Raw genomic sequence first — 14,652 nt, 5'->3', positions numbered from 1 at the left:
TGAGAGTGTATAAAAAAAAAAAAACAAGACCCTTCTTACAGTGCTGAACTTTTAAAAGATGCGATCAGAAACATCCAAGAAAATCGTATCAGTATTCGTGGTGCTGCCCAGAGGTATCAAATCCCATTTTCCACTCTTCAAAAACACCTACGAGGAACCCGAGCACGTCCAAAGGAAGAGGAATTCCACCACAATACCTGTAGCTGATAAAGAAAAATGAGTGAATGCCATAAAAATCATGGAAAAGTGGGGTCGGGGGCTCAGCAGAAAGGAAATCTTAGAATTGGTGGGAAAGTATGTCACGAAAAATAATATAAAAACGCCATTTAAAGATAGAATACCTGGCGAGGATTGGTTCTTATCCTTTAAAAAAAGGGACAGGCTAACTTTAAAAAAACCACAAGGACTGGAGTATGCCAGAAAAAAAGCCAATGATCCATTTGTGATTGAACAATATTTTGACATGTTAAAAGCAACCTTAGAAAATAACGACCTGCAAGTTAAGCCTTCTCAGATTTATAACATCGACTAAACTAGTTTTACGCTCGATCCAAGTAAAACTAAAATTGTGGGTCCGAAAAATGCCCCTGCTTCAAGAATAACCACCGGGCCTGGAAGAGAGAGTACGACAGTTCTCACGGGTGGCAACGCAAATGGGGATAAACTGCCTGCATTAATTGTTTTTAAGGGAAAAAATCTATGGAGTACCTGGCTGGCTCCCCAGGAATCTACCTTTCCAGGTACTTCTTATGCTGCGTCACCAAATGGTTGGATGGAAACCGAAATCTTTGTAAACTATTTTACAAAAACTTTTATTCGCAACGTTGTACCTGAAAGACCAATCCTGCTTTTGTATGATGGACATTCAACGCATTTAGACCCAAAACTTATCGAGGCGGCTGTCGAAAATGATATAATTGTACTTAAATTACCTCCACACTTCAGCCACCTATTGCAACCCATGGACCTAGCCGTCTTTAGAGCCTTAAGTCACGGTGGGAATCCAAATTAGCGGAATACCAAAGAAAACATGTGGGTGCTAAAATACCAAAGAAAGATTTTTTCGGTACTTGTGAGCACAATTTGGAAAGAGACAGATCCAGCTTTACAGACATCGGGCTTTCGTAGAGGAGGAATATGCCCATTTAATAGGTCTGTCATTGACCGCTCTAAATATGATCCAGAAGCTCTACGAAGATATGAAGAACGTTTGAGAAATCCCCGACCTGCCACAGAACAACCTCTTAATGAACCCAGCACAAGCAGCCATGAAGAGCCATCGAGAGAGAAACGAACCACGCAGCAGCTAGCATCAGAACCGCGACCAGAACCAATAGCAGCACCAAGTAGCGGTTCTGTATCATTTGAAGAATTGTTGCTGGAAACAGTGAGGCAATCGCCCCGCCCTAACGAAAAAGAAAGAAGAAAAAGGGTAGCTCCGGGAGCTGAAATTATAACAGCAAAAGAAAACATAGAAAAAAAGAAAAAGGCTGAGCAAGAAAAAGAAGATGAAAGAATAGCGAAAGAATTCGCAAAGAAAACAAAGAAGGAATCAAAAAAAATAACAGCAAAACATATTAATGAGAGCTCTTCAGACGAACCGCAAATTTTAAGTGACAGTGAATCCGACGACGTCACCTTTGAGACTTATGCAAAAAGGTTAGAGGAAGATGAAGAAGCATTCAAACAAGACGAATTGTTTCTCGAAGGGGTAGAAAACCTTAACATTGGAAACTGGGTTTTGGTCTCATTTAAAGGAAAGAAAAGTATACTTTTCTATGCTGGTCAAATAACAACGCTTGATAAAGAATCGCAACCTACCATTAAGAAAAATCAAACCGAAACGCGCATAGTTCAGTGTTTCACTGGCCTGAACAAGAGGACCATCACTTAGTGGCTGCATCAGATATAGAGCAAGTTTTACCAGAACCCACTTTAGGGCGAAGAGGAGAACTAACTTTTCCAGTATCCTTTACCTCATATAACGTTAAATAAATAAAAAAAAAACATGTCACAGCCTGTTTTGCTCAACTTACCTACGTAATATACTTTTCAGAAAATCTTTGAGTTTTATTCCCTATCATTGCTTCACGAAAAAAGTTCATAACTTCCTTATAAATTAAGATAGGTATCAAGCTATTTTTTTTAACCCAGAATTTTTCATACTTTAGTACACTTGCCCCATTCTCTGGAGCAAGTGTAATCAGCCGACATGTTTTTTTAAATTTTGGTTTATAAAAAAAAACAAAAGCAGACAAAAAATAAATAAATATGATATTGATTTAAAAAAGAAATAAGCTCTGTGCCTACTAAAAATGAACCCGATTTCTCTTTTGGTTTTTTTGTTATGAAATTTTAAAGTGCCACTATAATTTCTTTTGATTACACTTACCCCACTTCACCCTATTGTTTTATATATTAATATTTCCTATTTTACAGTGTCTTGCAGGTACTTAGTAAACTTAGTTACAAATAATGGCGTTACGAGAATCAGAAAACGCTAGGTTTAAACATTGAAAAAAAAAATTCAACTCTCCTTAATTTACTTAAAAAGTTTAACACAACAATTCAACAGATAAATCGCAACACGAGACTATGGACTAAGATGGAAAATTAGATCAAGTTGAACTAGCAGTAGAAACATCAAACTTTAACCAAATTAAGAATTTTACACCCTAGTATAATTAAGACTGAAGATTCATTTAGTGAATTGAAACTAATTCAAAAGTTACTTGGTGTAAGGCATATACCCTTAAAAGTCTTATTAGAAAACACCTTATTATATGAACAAATAATAAAACTATTTAGTGTTATCCTAAATAATAAAATTAAATTTCTTCTTCGCATTCCAATAAAACTAATCAAAAAGATTTTAATTATTTTCACCTTTACTCTCTACCAGTTTATAAACAGAGCATTTCTCATATCGAGCAATCGAATGTCAAGTGATTAAAGAGAAATTCTTTTTCTGCGATAAAACAAACCTACAAGAGATATCACCAACCAGCCCTTGTACAGTACAACTGTTGGAAAACGAAGGTCAATCAACCTGCCAACCAGTTGAAGTTAAAGTTTCCAAACCAATATTTAACCAACTAGACTTCTCTAATAAATATGCTGCAGCCCTTCCTAACGAAGAAACCCTGCATCTAGAATGTTACGACCAAAAGAATTCATCAAACTTAAAGGCTCCGTAATGTTTGAAGTATGGCGTTACATTACTTGTTTTAGGTATAACCTTTTTTAAATATAACCTCTAATAAAAACAACAGTATTCCAGAATACTTAGCAAACGTTGAAACTATTAATACGGATTTTTTAAATTCAGTACCCACTCTTGCGGAAAATGTTGAACAATTACAATTTTATAACCAAAATATATTTTTCAACCAATAAATGATATTCAAATACTTAAGAGGGCGGTCTACCTGCGTAAAACGGGGTTAGCTCCTGTTCCAAAACAAAAAAAGTTAGAAAGCTCAAATTTTGTGTAGGGATTGTTTATTGGATTATCTAAGCGGGATGCTATTTAAAATATTGAAAATCAAAAAAAAAAATTTTGATAATTTTTATTTTTTATTAAAACAATGTAAAATTGACCATCCCCTGTTCCTTAAATCTAATAAAACATAACACACGAAATATATATGTTGTAAACATTTTTGGTTTCTTTTAAATCCTAACCCAAAAAATAATAATAATTTGGGCTAAAAATTGGTCTTGTTAGGATAAAAATTGTCTCCATAGGATATTTAGGCAGATCTGGCAACGCCGTTCTGGTTTCTTAGGACGCGCAATATTTGCCGGTCAGCTTTCATTGGTCGAAACGGTTTCGATAAACGGGTAGTGCTAAGTAGTCTTGATTTTATTCTAAGTGATATTCGCAATTATTATTTTCCTTTATTTTATTAGTGCATTGTGTTTTGTATTTTCGTGATTAGTAAAAAACGTGTTTCAAAAAACGTCTGGTAAGTATAATGCTTTTTTTTGTAATTAATAAGTGTACCAAATTTATGAGCCAACATTGGAGAATTCGAGAATGGTCGAACTGATACATAACTGGTGGAATATGTATGCAGCCTCAATATTTAATTAAAATTTTATAGTAGGTAAATGTTAAAATTATGGTTTACATTTACCTACAACAAAACCCGTTTCACCATTTTACGAGCATCTTTTTGTATCACTGTCAGTTTCTTTTCTTTAATTTTCCATATTGTTAATTTGTATATGGTCTAGAGATGCTCGTAATAAGAGCGAAATATGTAACCGATTTTATTTATTATACAATTTTAAAGTCATTTGAGACCGATGACTTGGAGTTTTATACAGTTTTCGTGTTTTTGGTAGAGGGCGCTCGTTGCGTTAGTTTTTACTTTTTTAGAACCCCTAACTTTTATTCAGCCCCGTATATCGGTTTAAAAAATATCAAAATAAATTCCTTCTTTAATTTTACATAAAAAATGTATACCTTATTAAAGTCGCTAGGAGCAACCATTTTCGACATAATCGCACTTTTAGGTTTTCATAATATGTAAATGACTTAAATTTACTAGATTTTTAGCAATGCAATCCTAAATAAAATAAAATTAATACCTAAGATTATTAAAAAAAAAATAAAAAAGGAATTTATTTTGATACTGGACATAATGGATATGATTCTAAAATGGATATAATTCCTTTTCACAATTCAAATACGATAAGAATAAAACTAAATCTGTTCGGTTTTTCATTTAAATCCCAATTTTTGCCATAATTTAACCAACATCTTCGTAGCTCTTAGCATTAGCGACAAGAATCTCGAAAGTTTAAAATATCTCGTAGTTTACTATAACTACATTCTTTTTTAGGAAGAAAAAAATGGAATATTTGATGATATTTTAGTTCCTTTACAAAGACTAATTGATCATTCCAATAGTCTTATATTAAACATGAATAATAATTTGGCCGAACATTACAATATAGTGTTGTTTGTAAGTTCGTAGGTGGAAAAAGAATGAACTTTTGCCTAAAGGGCTCTTACCAAACAAGATGTGAGGCTGCAGCTTTATCCTTTAATGCAAAAACTGACTATTATCGCATTATAAGTAAAACCGCGATTGGTGAGAGTCCCAAGTATTTTACAAAAAAATACTCTAGTAAGAGGAAAAGAGTGTTAACATCACGGAAAAAACTGTTTCAAAACTATAAAAAGAAACCAAAAATCGACAAATAGTATCTACCAGATGAAAATTATGGTCCCGAAGCCAGCTATATTCCTCTTGACGTTAAAGATCAAGACTACTTAAAGAAGGCTACAAGTTTTTTAAACAGCCTAAAAAAAGTAAAGACGAAATTTTTCAGATTCAAAATGATACTGTTAGTCAAGCTTCGAACCCGAGATAGGTTCAAGAACGTTCTGTTAGACTTACAGCCTCTAACTTTGGAAAAATGTGCAAAATGCGTCCTAAAACTTCACCAGTAAATTCAATAAAATTATTATTATACGGAAACTTTACTGGGAATCCATCTACAAAATATGGACAAGAAAGCGAGCGGCAAGCAATAAAAGATTTTGAAGCTGCTTATAATATGAATGTTACTCCTTGTGGACTTTATATAGATGAGTAATTTTGTTACTTAGCAGCCAGCGCTGATGGAGTTATTGGTGAAGACGCCCTTATTGAAATTAAATGCCCACTTGTAATTTCAAAAATTAGTCCTGAAGCGGGAATTAGAGAAAAAACTTACATTTGCTACCATTGAAAATGGTTCCTTACATCTAAAAAGGAACCACAACTATTACTATCAAATCCAGGGACAGTTGCAAGTTACAAAAAGAAAATTTTGTTTCTTTGTAGTATGGAGCCCTCTTGGATTAATTGTAGAGAAGGTAAATCATTGAAATATTAATAAGTTCTGGTTCAACCGATAATCCGTAATTTTAAGAGTATTAAAATTTAACTTTCGTTGAGAAGATTTTAAAAAAATGTAAGAAGATCAATAATATTGCGATAAAGGTATAATTTTAACTCTTACTTTAACTACATACTACATATTGTATTTCTTTTTTGAAAAATGTATTATGATTTTATAGTCGTTTTTCTTGCAGATTCCTCGTAATGAAGAATTTTGGAGAGTTAACATGTTGCCCAAACTAAAATATTTTTATGAACATTGTCTTTTACCGGAATTAGTTGATCCACTTTATCCAAAAGTAATACCACTTAGAGACAAAGCAGAAGAATCAAACATATTATTATAATACAATATAATCATTAGGTTTGTTCTAGCACGATATTTGCAATGGTTTGAAACTAGTTTGGTGTATATCCCAGTTGCGCGTGATTAGCCTGAAAGCTCGTTGCAAACGGTTCCATTACGTAATGCCTCACACATTCACCCATAGGGAGTATGCTCACATGATATTCGTGTATGGTTTCTGTAATGGTAGTGCATTACGTGCTGTTGATGAATACCGACGTGGTTTTCCAAATCGAAGAATTCCTAATCGAAAAGTTTTTCAGACAGTTTTTGCAAATGTTCAGGAAACAGGAATGTTTCCAAGCGTAAGAATTAATTCTGAACGAGAGGCGGACTAAATGTAGAAAATGTTCTGGATATGGCTGAAGAGAACCCGAGTGTTAGTACGAGGCGGATTACAAAAGAACTTTAATTAGCATCACATGTGAACGTTCGGAAAACACTTAGGAAAAACGGTTTTAGGTCTTTCCATATTCAACCGGTACAACATCTTCAAGAGGGTGATTTTGACTTAAGGGTTCAATTTTGTGAATGGATCCCACAAAATCGAGACCTACATAAATACATTTTATTTAGCGATGAAGCTCATTTTCCCCGCAATGGAATTAATAACCGACACAATGAACATCGGTGGTCGGATGAAAATCCTCATGCCACGTTTCAACAAAACGGTTAACAATCTTACAAATAAACTTCAGAACCGATTATTTCTGTTGAGAAACGGTTGAGAATCGGATTAAAACATATGAGTTAATTTATCTTATTTTGACCTTCTGAACATGTTTCCAAAATATTTCCTTTTCCTCCCGAAACACCTTGTAGGTACATAAGTAAAACTTTATAACATAAAAAGTTATTAATGAACCTAACAAGAAGTAAGACCAGTTGATTTGCGTCCCTGGTAATCGAGATTCGATATATCAGTGAGAAGGGAACGGTGGAGTGGGTAATTACGGCAGCCAGTGTTGCTACTTTCAGCGAAAGCTGCACCGGCCACGAACGAAACTACTGTCGCGCTTCGAAACCGATTTTGTCACGTGGTGGACCGCACTCTTAATATTATATCGCAGATTAAAACTACAGCCACTGGAGTAGACGGTATACCTGAGAAAAAATTATGGACATTTTAAGCCATTAGAAGAGCAGTATAAAGTACTCTCTAATGGCCACAGTTATGCATATTAGGGTTTTCTCTTAAAAAAAAAACCCTAAATAAAAATTTTTAAAGCCTGTATAATATAAATTGCCTACCTTTTAATAATCGTACGACATCATCCAACGTATTCACGTTCCTCAATTTGTGCCTCTTGGGCGGCTCCGCCAACATATTTATGATAATTTTCCATAAGGTCAGGTCGTCTATGTACTCTGGGATTTGATCCTCTTCAACACCTAGAAAATTAAATCTCAATATTCCTGGAATATTCATAGTGTTCCAGTTAGCCTGACCAACAAATAAACGAAGCTAAAGCGAAAAAGTGACAATCTTGGGGATCTTGTCGACTTTACGTATCTCCGATTTTGCAATATTTTAAAATTTGAGCAGAAAGACTACTTTGAAACACTACTATACTACTATACTAATACTACTATACTACTATTGTAAATTGTAGGATTAGGAAGCTTTTAGCGCAAATTTGTTTTTGAATTGATTTGACTTCTTAATTGCAAAAAAATAAAAAAAGTAAGACTGGAATAATTGAAATCCGAATCCCTCATAGTTCACTCTCATTGCCAATAATAAGCCATGAAGCGAATTTTCGAAAACAAATTTGTATCGTACGTGTACCTATTGTCATGATTTTTTTAAATTTTATTAAAGGAAATATTATTCATCGGAGTTGATTAGTAAATTACCAATCAAAAATAGGAGATACCTAAAGTTGACTATTGTTTACCGTGACAATGTTTCCAAAACCCTCACCTAACTCCGACAAAATCGTTCTGGGGTTGGTCCTTTTGGCCATTTGTTGTTGTATCCAAATCATACTTCCCGCCATCGGTTTCCAATCCTGACCGCTTAAGTTTGACAGGCCGCTAAGGTTACTTAAATGACTGACAGTTGAGGCGTTATCATCATCATCATCATCATCAACAACATCATCATCGTCGTCATCATCATCATCATCGTCTTGTGACGTGTCAGTATTATCGTGTGTTGGGGTGGGAAAGTAAGTGAAGGTTGACATTCCTTCAGAGTCTGTGTGTGGAGAAGTTTGATGGGAATGTGAAGGGGTCGCCAGGGATTCCAGGTTGGAGGCTTCGTATCCGGAATCGCAGTCGGTTAATGTTGTTACAGCTGGAAAGAAATAAAAGGATTACGGGCGGGTCAGTAAATTACGTTTTTTTCTTCGGTGGGTACTTTAAAGGGTGGTTTTACTTGACAGTGAAATGAAAATTCAAGTGACAGATTCAGGTTTCGTGGTACCTTACAATAAATGGATTTTAAGCAGGTAATGCTGGTATAGGATATGCGATACAGGGTTAGCTGAATAACTATAAAAAATTTTCCGAAATGTCGTCAATTAAAATGATTAGACATCTACTATTACAGCGTTTTTTTTACACTAATCTAGAATTTAAAAAAAATATTTACGGAATTTAATTGTTTTGAAGACAATAAAATAGATAAAAACTAGCATATTCAATATTCTACATAAGTGCTTTAATTAACCAGAACTCCTACAGCTGATAAGGAATTGATAAGGTTTTAAATCAAATATAACAGTCAGTAACAGTTTAGTATTGTCTAGAGGTAAGGCCATAGTCAGTCACAGTATTTTTGCACATAATATTTACACATTTAATTTTATAAAAAGAAGATATTTTGTTTTCATTTATTATGTTGGCTCAGCTTCCAGGGTGGCATAATCGAAATTACTAGAATAAAACTTTTTTACACAAATAAATGTTAAAGATTTTCAAAATATTGCATTGGTGAAGATAGATTTAAGTCTTCTCGCTAGTAAATACACTTCAACTGCCTGGAATATTTTTTTAATGAATATTGAATAGGTATTTGAAAAAATTCAATATTTTATTCCAGGCAGTTGAAAAAGAATTTGTTGATGCTTGAAGAAAGACTTTTTGAAAAACTTACGTTTCTCTCACTTACAATATATACAATTCAACTACTTGGAATATTTTTTAAATTAATATTCAAATAGTTCTATAATTTCCAGACATTTGGAATAATTCAATATTTTATTTTAGAGAGTTGAAATAATGTTCAATTTCGTCTAGAAAATTGAAAATGTTTTTTTTAATTCTTGAATATTGATTTTCCTAAAAAATCAGTTTCTTTTTAAACTCACTTAAAATGTAATTCAACTGCCTGGAATATTTCTTTGATTATTTTTCAAATAATTAATACATTTCCAGATTTTTGTAAGAGTTCAATATTTTATTCCAGGCAGTTGAACTGAATTTCGATTTTGTCCAGGCAGTTGAAATAGTATTTTTCGATTCTTGAACAAAGATTTTTTTTAAAAAACTCAGTTTCTCTTACTTAAAATATGCTTCAACTACTTGAAATAATCATTTATTTACTATTCAAATAGTTCATAAATTTCCAGGTATTTGAAATAATTTTGAATTGTTTTCCAGGCACTTGAAATAATTTTTCAGTTCTTCCAGGCATCTAAAAAAGTGCTTTTTTATTCTTAAATACAAAGTTTCTGAAAACTCAGTTCTTCTCACTTTAAATAAGCTTCAACTGTCTGGAATATTGTTTAAATTAATATTCAAAGAGTTCAATAATTTCCATACATTTAAAGGAATTCAATATTTTATTCCAGGCAATTGAAATAAATTTTAATTTTGTCCAGGCAGTTGAAAAAAGTATTTTTTTTTAAACTCAGTTCCTCTTACAAACACACTATCAACTGCCTGGAATATTTTTTTAATTAATTAATCAAAGAGGTTAATAATTTCAAGACATTTAGAATAATTCAATATTTAATTTCAGGCAGTTGAAATAAATTTTAATTTCGTCTGGAAAGTTGAAAAAATATTTTTTAATGCTTGAACACAAATTTTCTTTGTAAATCAGTTTCAATCACTTAAAGTAAAATTCAACTGCCTGGAATGTTTTTCTTCATTATTTTTCAGGTAATTGATAAGTTTCCAGGTATTTTAAATACTATAATTATTTTAATTAAAATTACCTGAAATGGACGGCTTTATTGTAGTAAGATAAAAAATTATTCTCCCATAAAAAAAAAAAATTTCGATGAATACCTAATCCAAAAGTTTCGACCCTCTTATATGCTCTTGTCGTCAGTTTATCCTCTTACTTAAAAAACAGATAGATATCAATAAAGTTTGCCAAAAATATTTGAGTTTAGTAAGGTTTTTTTATATCTGATATGGACTCAAGTGATCCTCAAAAAAACTGGATCCAAAATTGCTATAGTTCAGCCAATTTTTAACCTACCATTACGGTTCATATATAAAATTCATCTACAGACTTCATTCAATAAAATTAAATCAATACCTTAAATCAAAAGCTTGGAAGTTGTAAGAAAGGTTGAAGAATAATTAAAGTTTCTAAGTTTTGGTGGATAAAACTGGCTCTAGCTCAGAAAGTATTAGACCCCCAAAAATAGTTCCTATATTTTTTTTATTTTATTTTTTATTTTTTTTCTTAAGGATACAAACAGGTAAACCCACTACAGTATCCACTCATAAATATAGAAGCAAATATAAACTTGCAAACACTAAAGTTAAATACACTTAACAATTGCTAAACCAGAAAAAGACTATTAAATTTTAAATACTAATTCCTACACAAAAGACAAAGTCTGGGACACGAATTATAGTAGCTCTCTCTTCAATACACCTCTCAGGTTTTTCTGGGTTTCAAAAAAGAGATCTATGTTATTATAAAAATTTGATAATCTCATCATTCTACACAGTGGAGATGACTGACAACTGTTAGTATTTCTGAAAGGTAAATTAAAAAGATCACTAAGTCTTAACTGCCGTGATGGAACATTAAACCTCAACCCCTGCATCAAACATGGACAATCCACTTTATTATTCAACAGTTTATGCAAAAATAAAAAGTCTGAAATTTTTCTTCTGTTGTCAAGAGTAAGTATATTAAAATGTTTTCTTATATCACCTAAGTCATTAGTAACAGTATTTAAATTATCCCTATAATAAAGACACTTTAAAAATTTGTTCTGCACAGATTCCAATCTATCTTTATAAATTGAGTAAATCGGATTCCAAACAACACACCCAAAATTAAGCTTGCTATAAACAAATGCATAATACAAAAAATTTAAGATCTAGAGGATTTCAAAATTTTAGCCTGTCTATTAATAAAACCTAACATTTTATACGCACTTAACACTAAGGTATTAATATGTTTATCAAAAAGTAACTTCTCATCAAAAATGATTCCCAAATCCTTCACATCTTGAGCCCTTTTAAGATCAACATTATTTATATTATAATTAAATTGGATTTTTAATTTATTTTTAGTAAATGAAATAAACTGACATTTTTCAATATTTAAAAAAAGGCAATTGATCCGACAGTATTCAACAAGGCTTTCTATATCCTCTTGCAGGAGCTGGCAGTCTTCGTGTGATTTTATAGGTCTATAGAATTTAAGATCATCTGCATAAAGCAAAAACTCCGAGTGTTTAAAACATTTAAATATATCATTTATAAATATTATGAAAAAAAAGGGGGCTCAAATGAGATCCTTGGGGGACCCCCGACGTTACATTAACTATTTCGGAGTTTACGCCGTTTATGCAGACTGTGAACCTTCGATTTGAGAGGTAAGATTCAACCCATTTTAAAAGAAAACCACCCACCCCTACCAAAGCTAGTTTTTTTAGCAAAATTGAAATGTTAATTTTATCGAAGGCCTTGCTGAAGTCCGTGTAGACGCTATCAACCTACGTTTGTCCATATTCTCCTTTAAAAATTCAAGATAGAAGATTGCTGTCTACAGAACGGTTTGCAAAAAACCCATGTTGTTCAAAAATCAATTGTCCTTTCACCAACTTAAAAAAATATGTATATAAAAGTTTTTCAAATAATTTTGCAAATATACTGAGCTTCTTATCTCAGTTTCTCTCTGAGCTATTATCTCCAACTACCGTCCAATAAGTGGACGGTAGTTGGAGATAATATTTTTTTGCCCGTTCTTATATATAGGAATTACATTGGAAACCTTCCACGCATCCGGAAATTGACCTTGTAAAAGCGATTGATTATATAATTTATATAAAGGATCTGAGAGCCCTCCAGAACAATTTTTGACAAATAATGAAGGTATGCCATCAAGGCCTGCACCCTTTTTAGGATGCAGATCATTAATTCCTGCTACAACCTCATCCAGTTGAAATTGTATTAAACCTAGATTATCATGTGTCATGTTACTGTTATGGTGATTATTTGATACACTTACGGTAATAGGTATCAAAAAATCCTCAGTTTTATTTTTCTTTTCCCATGTAACCGAAGAACAGTTCATATCACCACACACCAGAATAGAACTCACCCACATTGTCACTTATCCAGGATAATTTTGAAGAAAAACAAGAATATGCCATACAATCACATGGCGGAATATAAATGCTACAAAGATACACTGTATTGATTCTGATTATTTAAGTCAAACAGTTCTCCATCAGATATGTTTTTATTAAGCCAGGATTCACTTAAACAAACAATATCAAAGTTCATTCCATCCATGGCCAAAGAAAATTCATTAAGCTTGGTTCTTAAGCCCCTTGTATTTTGGCAGTATACATGAAGAGCCATTTTATTAACAAAAATATCTTAATTAATGAAACATTATAAATATATTACGCAGAGCCATCACCCAACTTCTTCAAAACTATATGAAATAATTCTCCAAAAAATGCTGCTTCTTTAAGTAAAAACACCAATTAATTATCTCAGATAAGTTTTAACTGATCCTCAAAAAAGTGGAAAATTCAGTGAACAAAAATTACCCAGGAAAAAAAATTGCTACTAAGATCACATTTTTTATATAAAATTAATCTACAGACATCATTTTACAATACGGTCAAGCCATTTCACCAATATCTTAACACTTGAAAGTTATATTAAAAATGTTCCAGAATAATAAATAAAATTTAAGTTTGTGATTTGTTCCAAAAAACTCAAATTTCATGAGCATCGGTATGGGTAAAACTGAATCTAGCTCAGAAAGTGTTATACCCACAAAAACGGTTTGTATATGAAATTATTCCCAAGAAAACTTTTTTACTTTTAGTAAAACACCATTTAAGTCACTCAAATAGATTTCAAGTGATTTTTGAAAAAATGGATAATTTAGTGAAAATATTATGCAGGAACCAAAATTGCTTTAGTTTAACTAATTTTTAACCTAGGATTGCATTTCTTGAATAGAATTCAGCTAGGGACTTCATTCTGCAATACCAAGGAGGACTTACACCAATATATTAAAAAGCTTGGAAGTTATGTGGAAAAAAATGCAAGAAAAATAAAAAAAAAAAATTGTTGAAATTTGTTCTAAAAACCACAAAACTGGTGAGCACTGGGACTTGGCAGATAACTAGCTCTAGACAGATTCAGACCCACAATAAAGGTTAATATAATATAAAATTATTCCACAGAAAAAGCTGCTTCTTTGAGTAGAAAAGCTCAATTTAAATATCACCTCAGATAGCAGGAAAACACTGCAGTATTTTAGCCATTTATACATAAGATTACATAAAATTAATCTCCAGACTTCATTCTACAATACTGTCAAGGAATTCCACCAATATCTTAAAAAGCTTGGAAATTATATAAGAACAGGTCCAAAAATAATGAAAAAAAAATTAAAATTTTGAATTTGTTCCAGATAACCAAAATCTCATGAACATTGGGACTTCTCATATAAAACTGGCCCTAGTTCAGGAAGTATTAGATCCAAAAAAATCGTTCTTATATGAAATTAGTCTCTATAAGACACTTTTTCTTTAAGTAAAAAGGCCATGTAAGTAGTTGAAAAACTTCGACCATTTTGCTCAGAGACCACAATAGGATTTTAAATAAGCAAAAAAAACACAAAGTCTCCATCTCAAAAATCATATAATAAATTAATAATTAAAAAGGTTACATGTTTCGCTCAAAGAGTTGAGCATCATCAGACCTGAATAGCGGAAGACTAATAATAACATACACCTGTTATGAACCAGGTATACAATGACTTTTGAGACAGAGACTTTGTTTTTTTGCCTGTTTAAAACACTGTAAGTAGCTCAAGTTGGTTTCAAGGGATCTTTGAAAAAGTGGACAATTTGTTTAAAAAATTACCCAGCATCCAAAATTGCTTTAGTTTGGTCATTTATTAACCTAGTATCACATTCCCTACATAAAATAATCTTGAAATTTCAATCATATAACTTTTAT

At 32.2% G+C, this 14,652-nt stretch overlaps 1 protein-coding gene across 3 annotated transcripts in view; it reads right to left on the bottom strand.

Annotated features, from left to right (window-relative positions):
* The window catches only part of LOC126743100 (NAD-dependent protein deacetylase sirtuin-1), a 57,073-nt gene that overhangs the window by 41,236 nt on the left and 1,185 nt on the right, over positions 1–14,652 (bottom strand). For all 3 annotated transcript variants that reach the window (XM_050450079.1, XM_050450065.1, XM_050450071.1), the window contains 2 exons: positions 8,168–8,542; positions 7,495–7,635 (listed from right to left, as the gene is read on the bottom strand). In XM_050450079.1, the coding sequence (XP_050306036.1) occupies positions 7,495–7,635; positions 8,168–8,432 (406 nt within the window). In that variant the 5' untranslated portion in view covers positions 8,433–8,542. The remainder of the gene's footprint in view (positions 1–7,494; positions 7,636–8,167; positions 8,543–14,652) is intronic.

This window comes from Anthonomus grandis, chromosome 1 (assembly GCF_022605725.1).
Source record: "Anthonomus grandis grandis chromosome 1, icAntGran1.3, whole genome shotgun sequence".
In the NCBI taxonomy this organism is placed as follows: Eukaryota; Metazoa; Arthropoda; class Insecta; order Coleoptera; family Curculionidae; genus Anthonomus; species Anthonomus grandis.
Note: the sequence above shows the minus strand (reverse complement) of the source record. Positions and strands in the feature narration are given on the sequence as shown.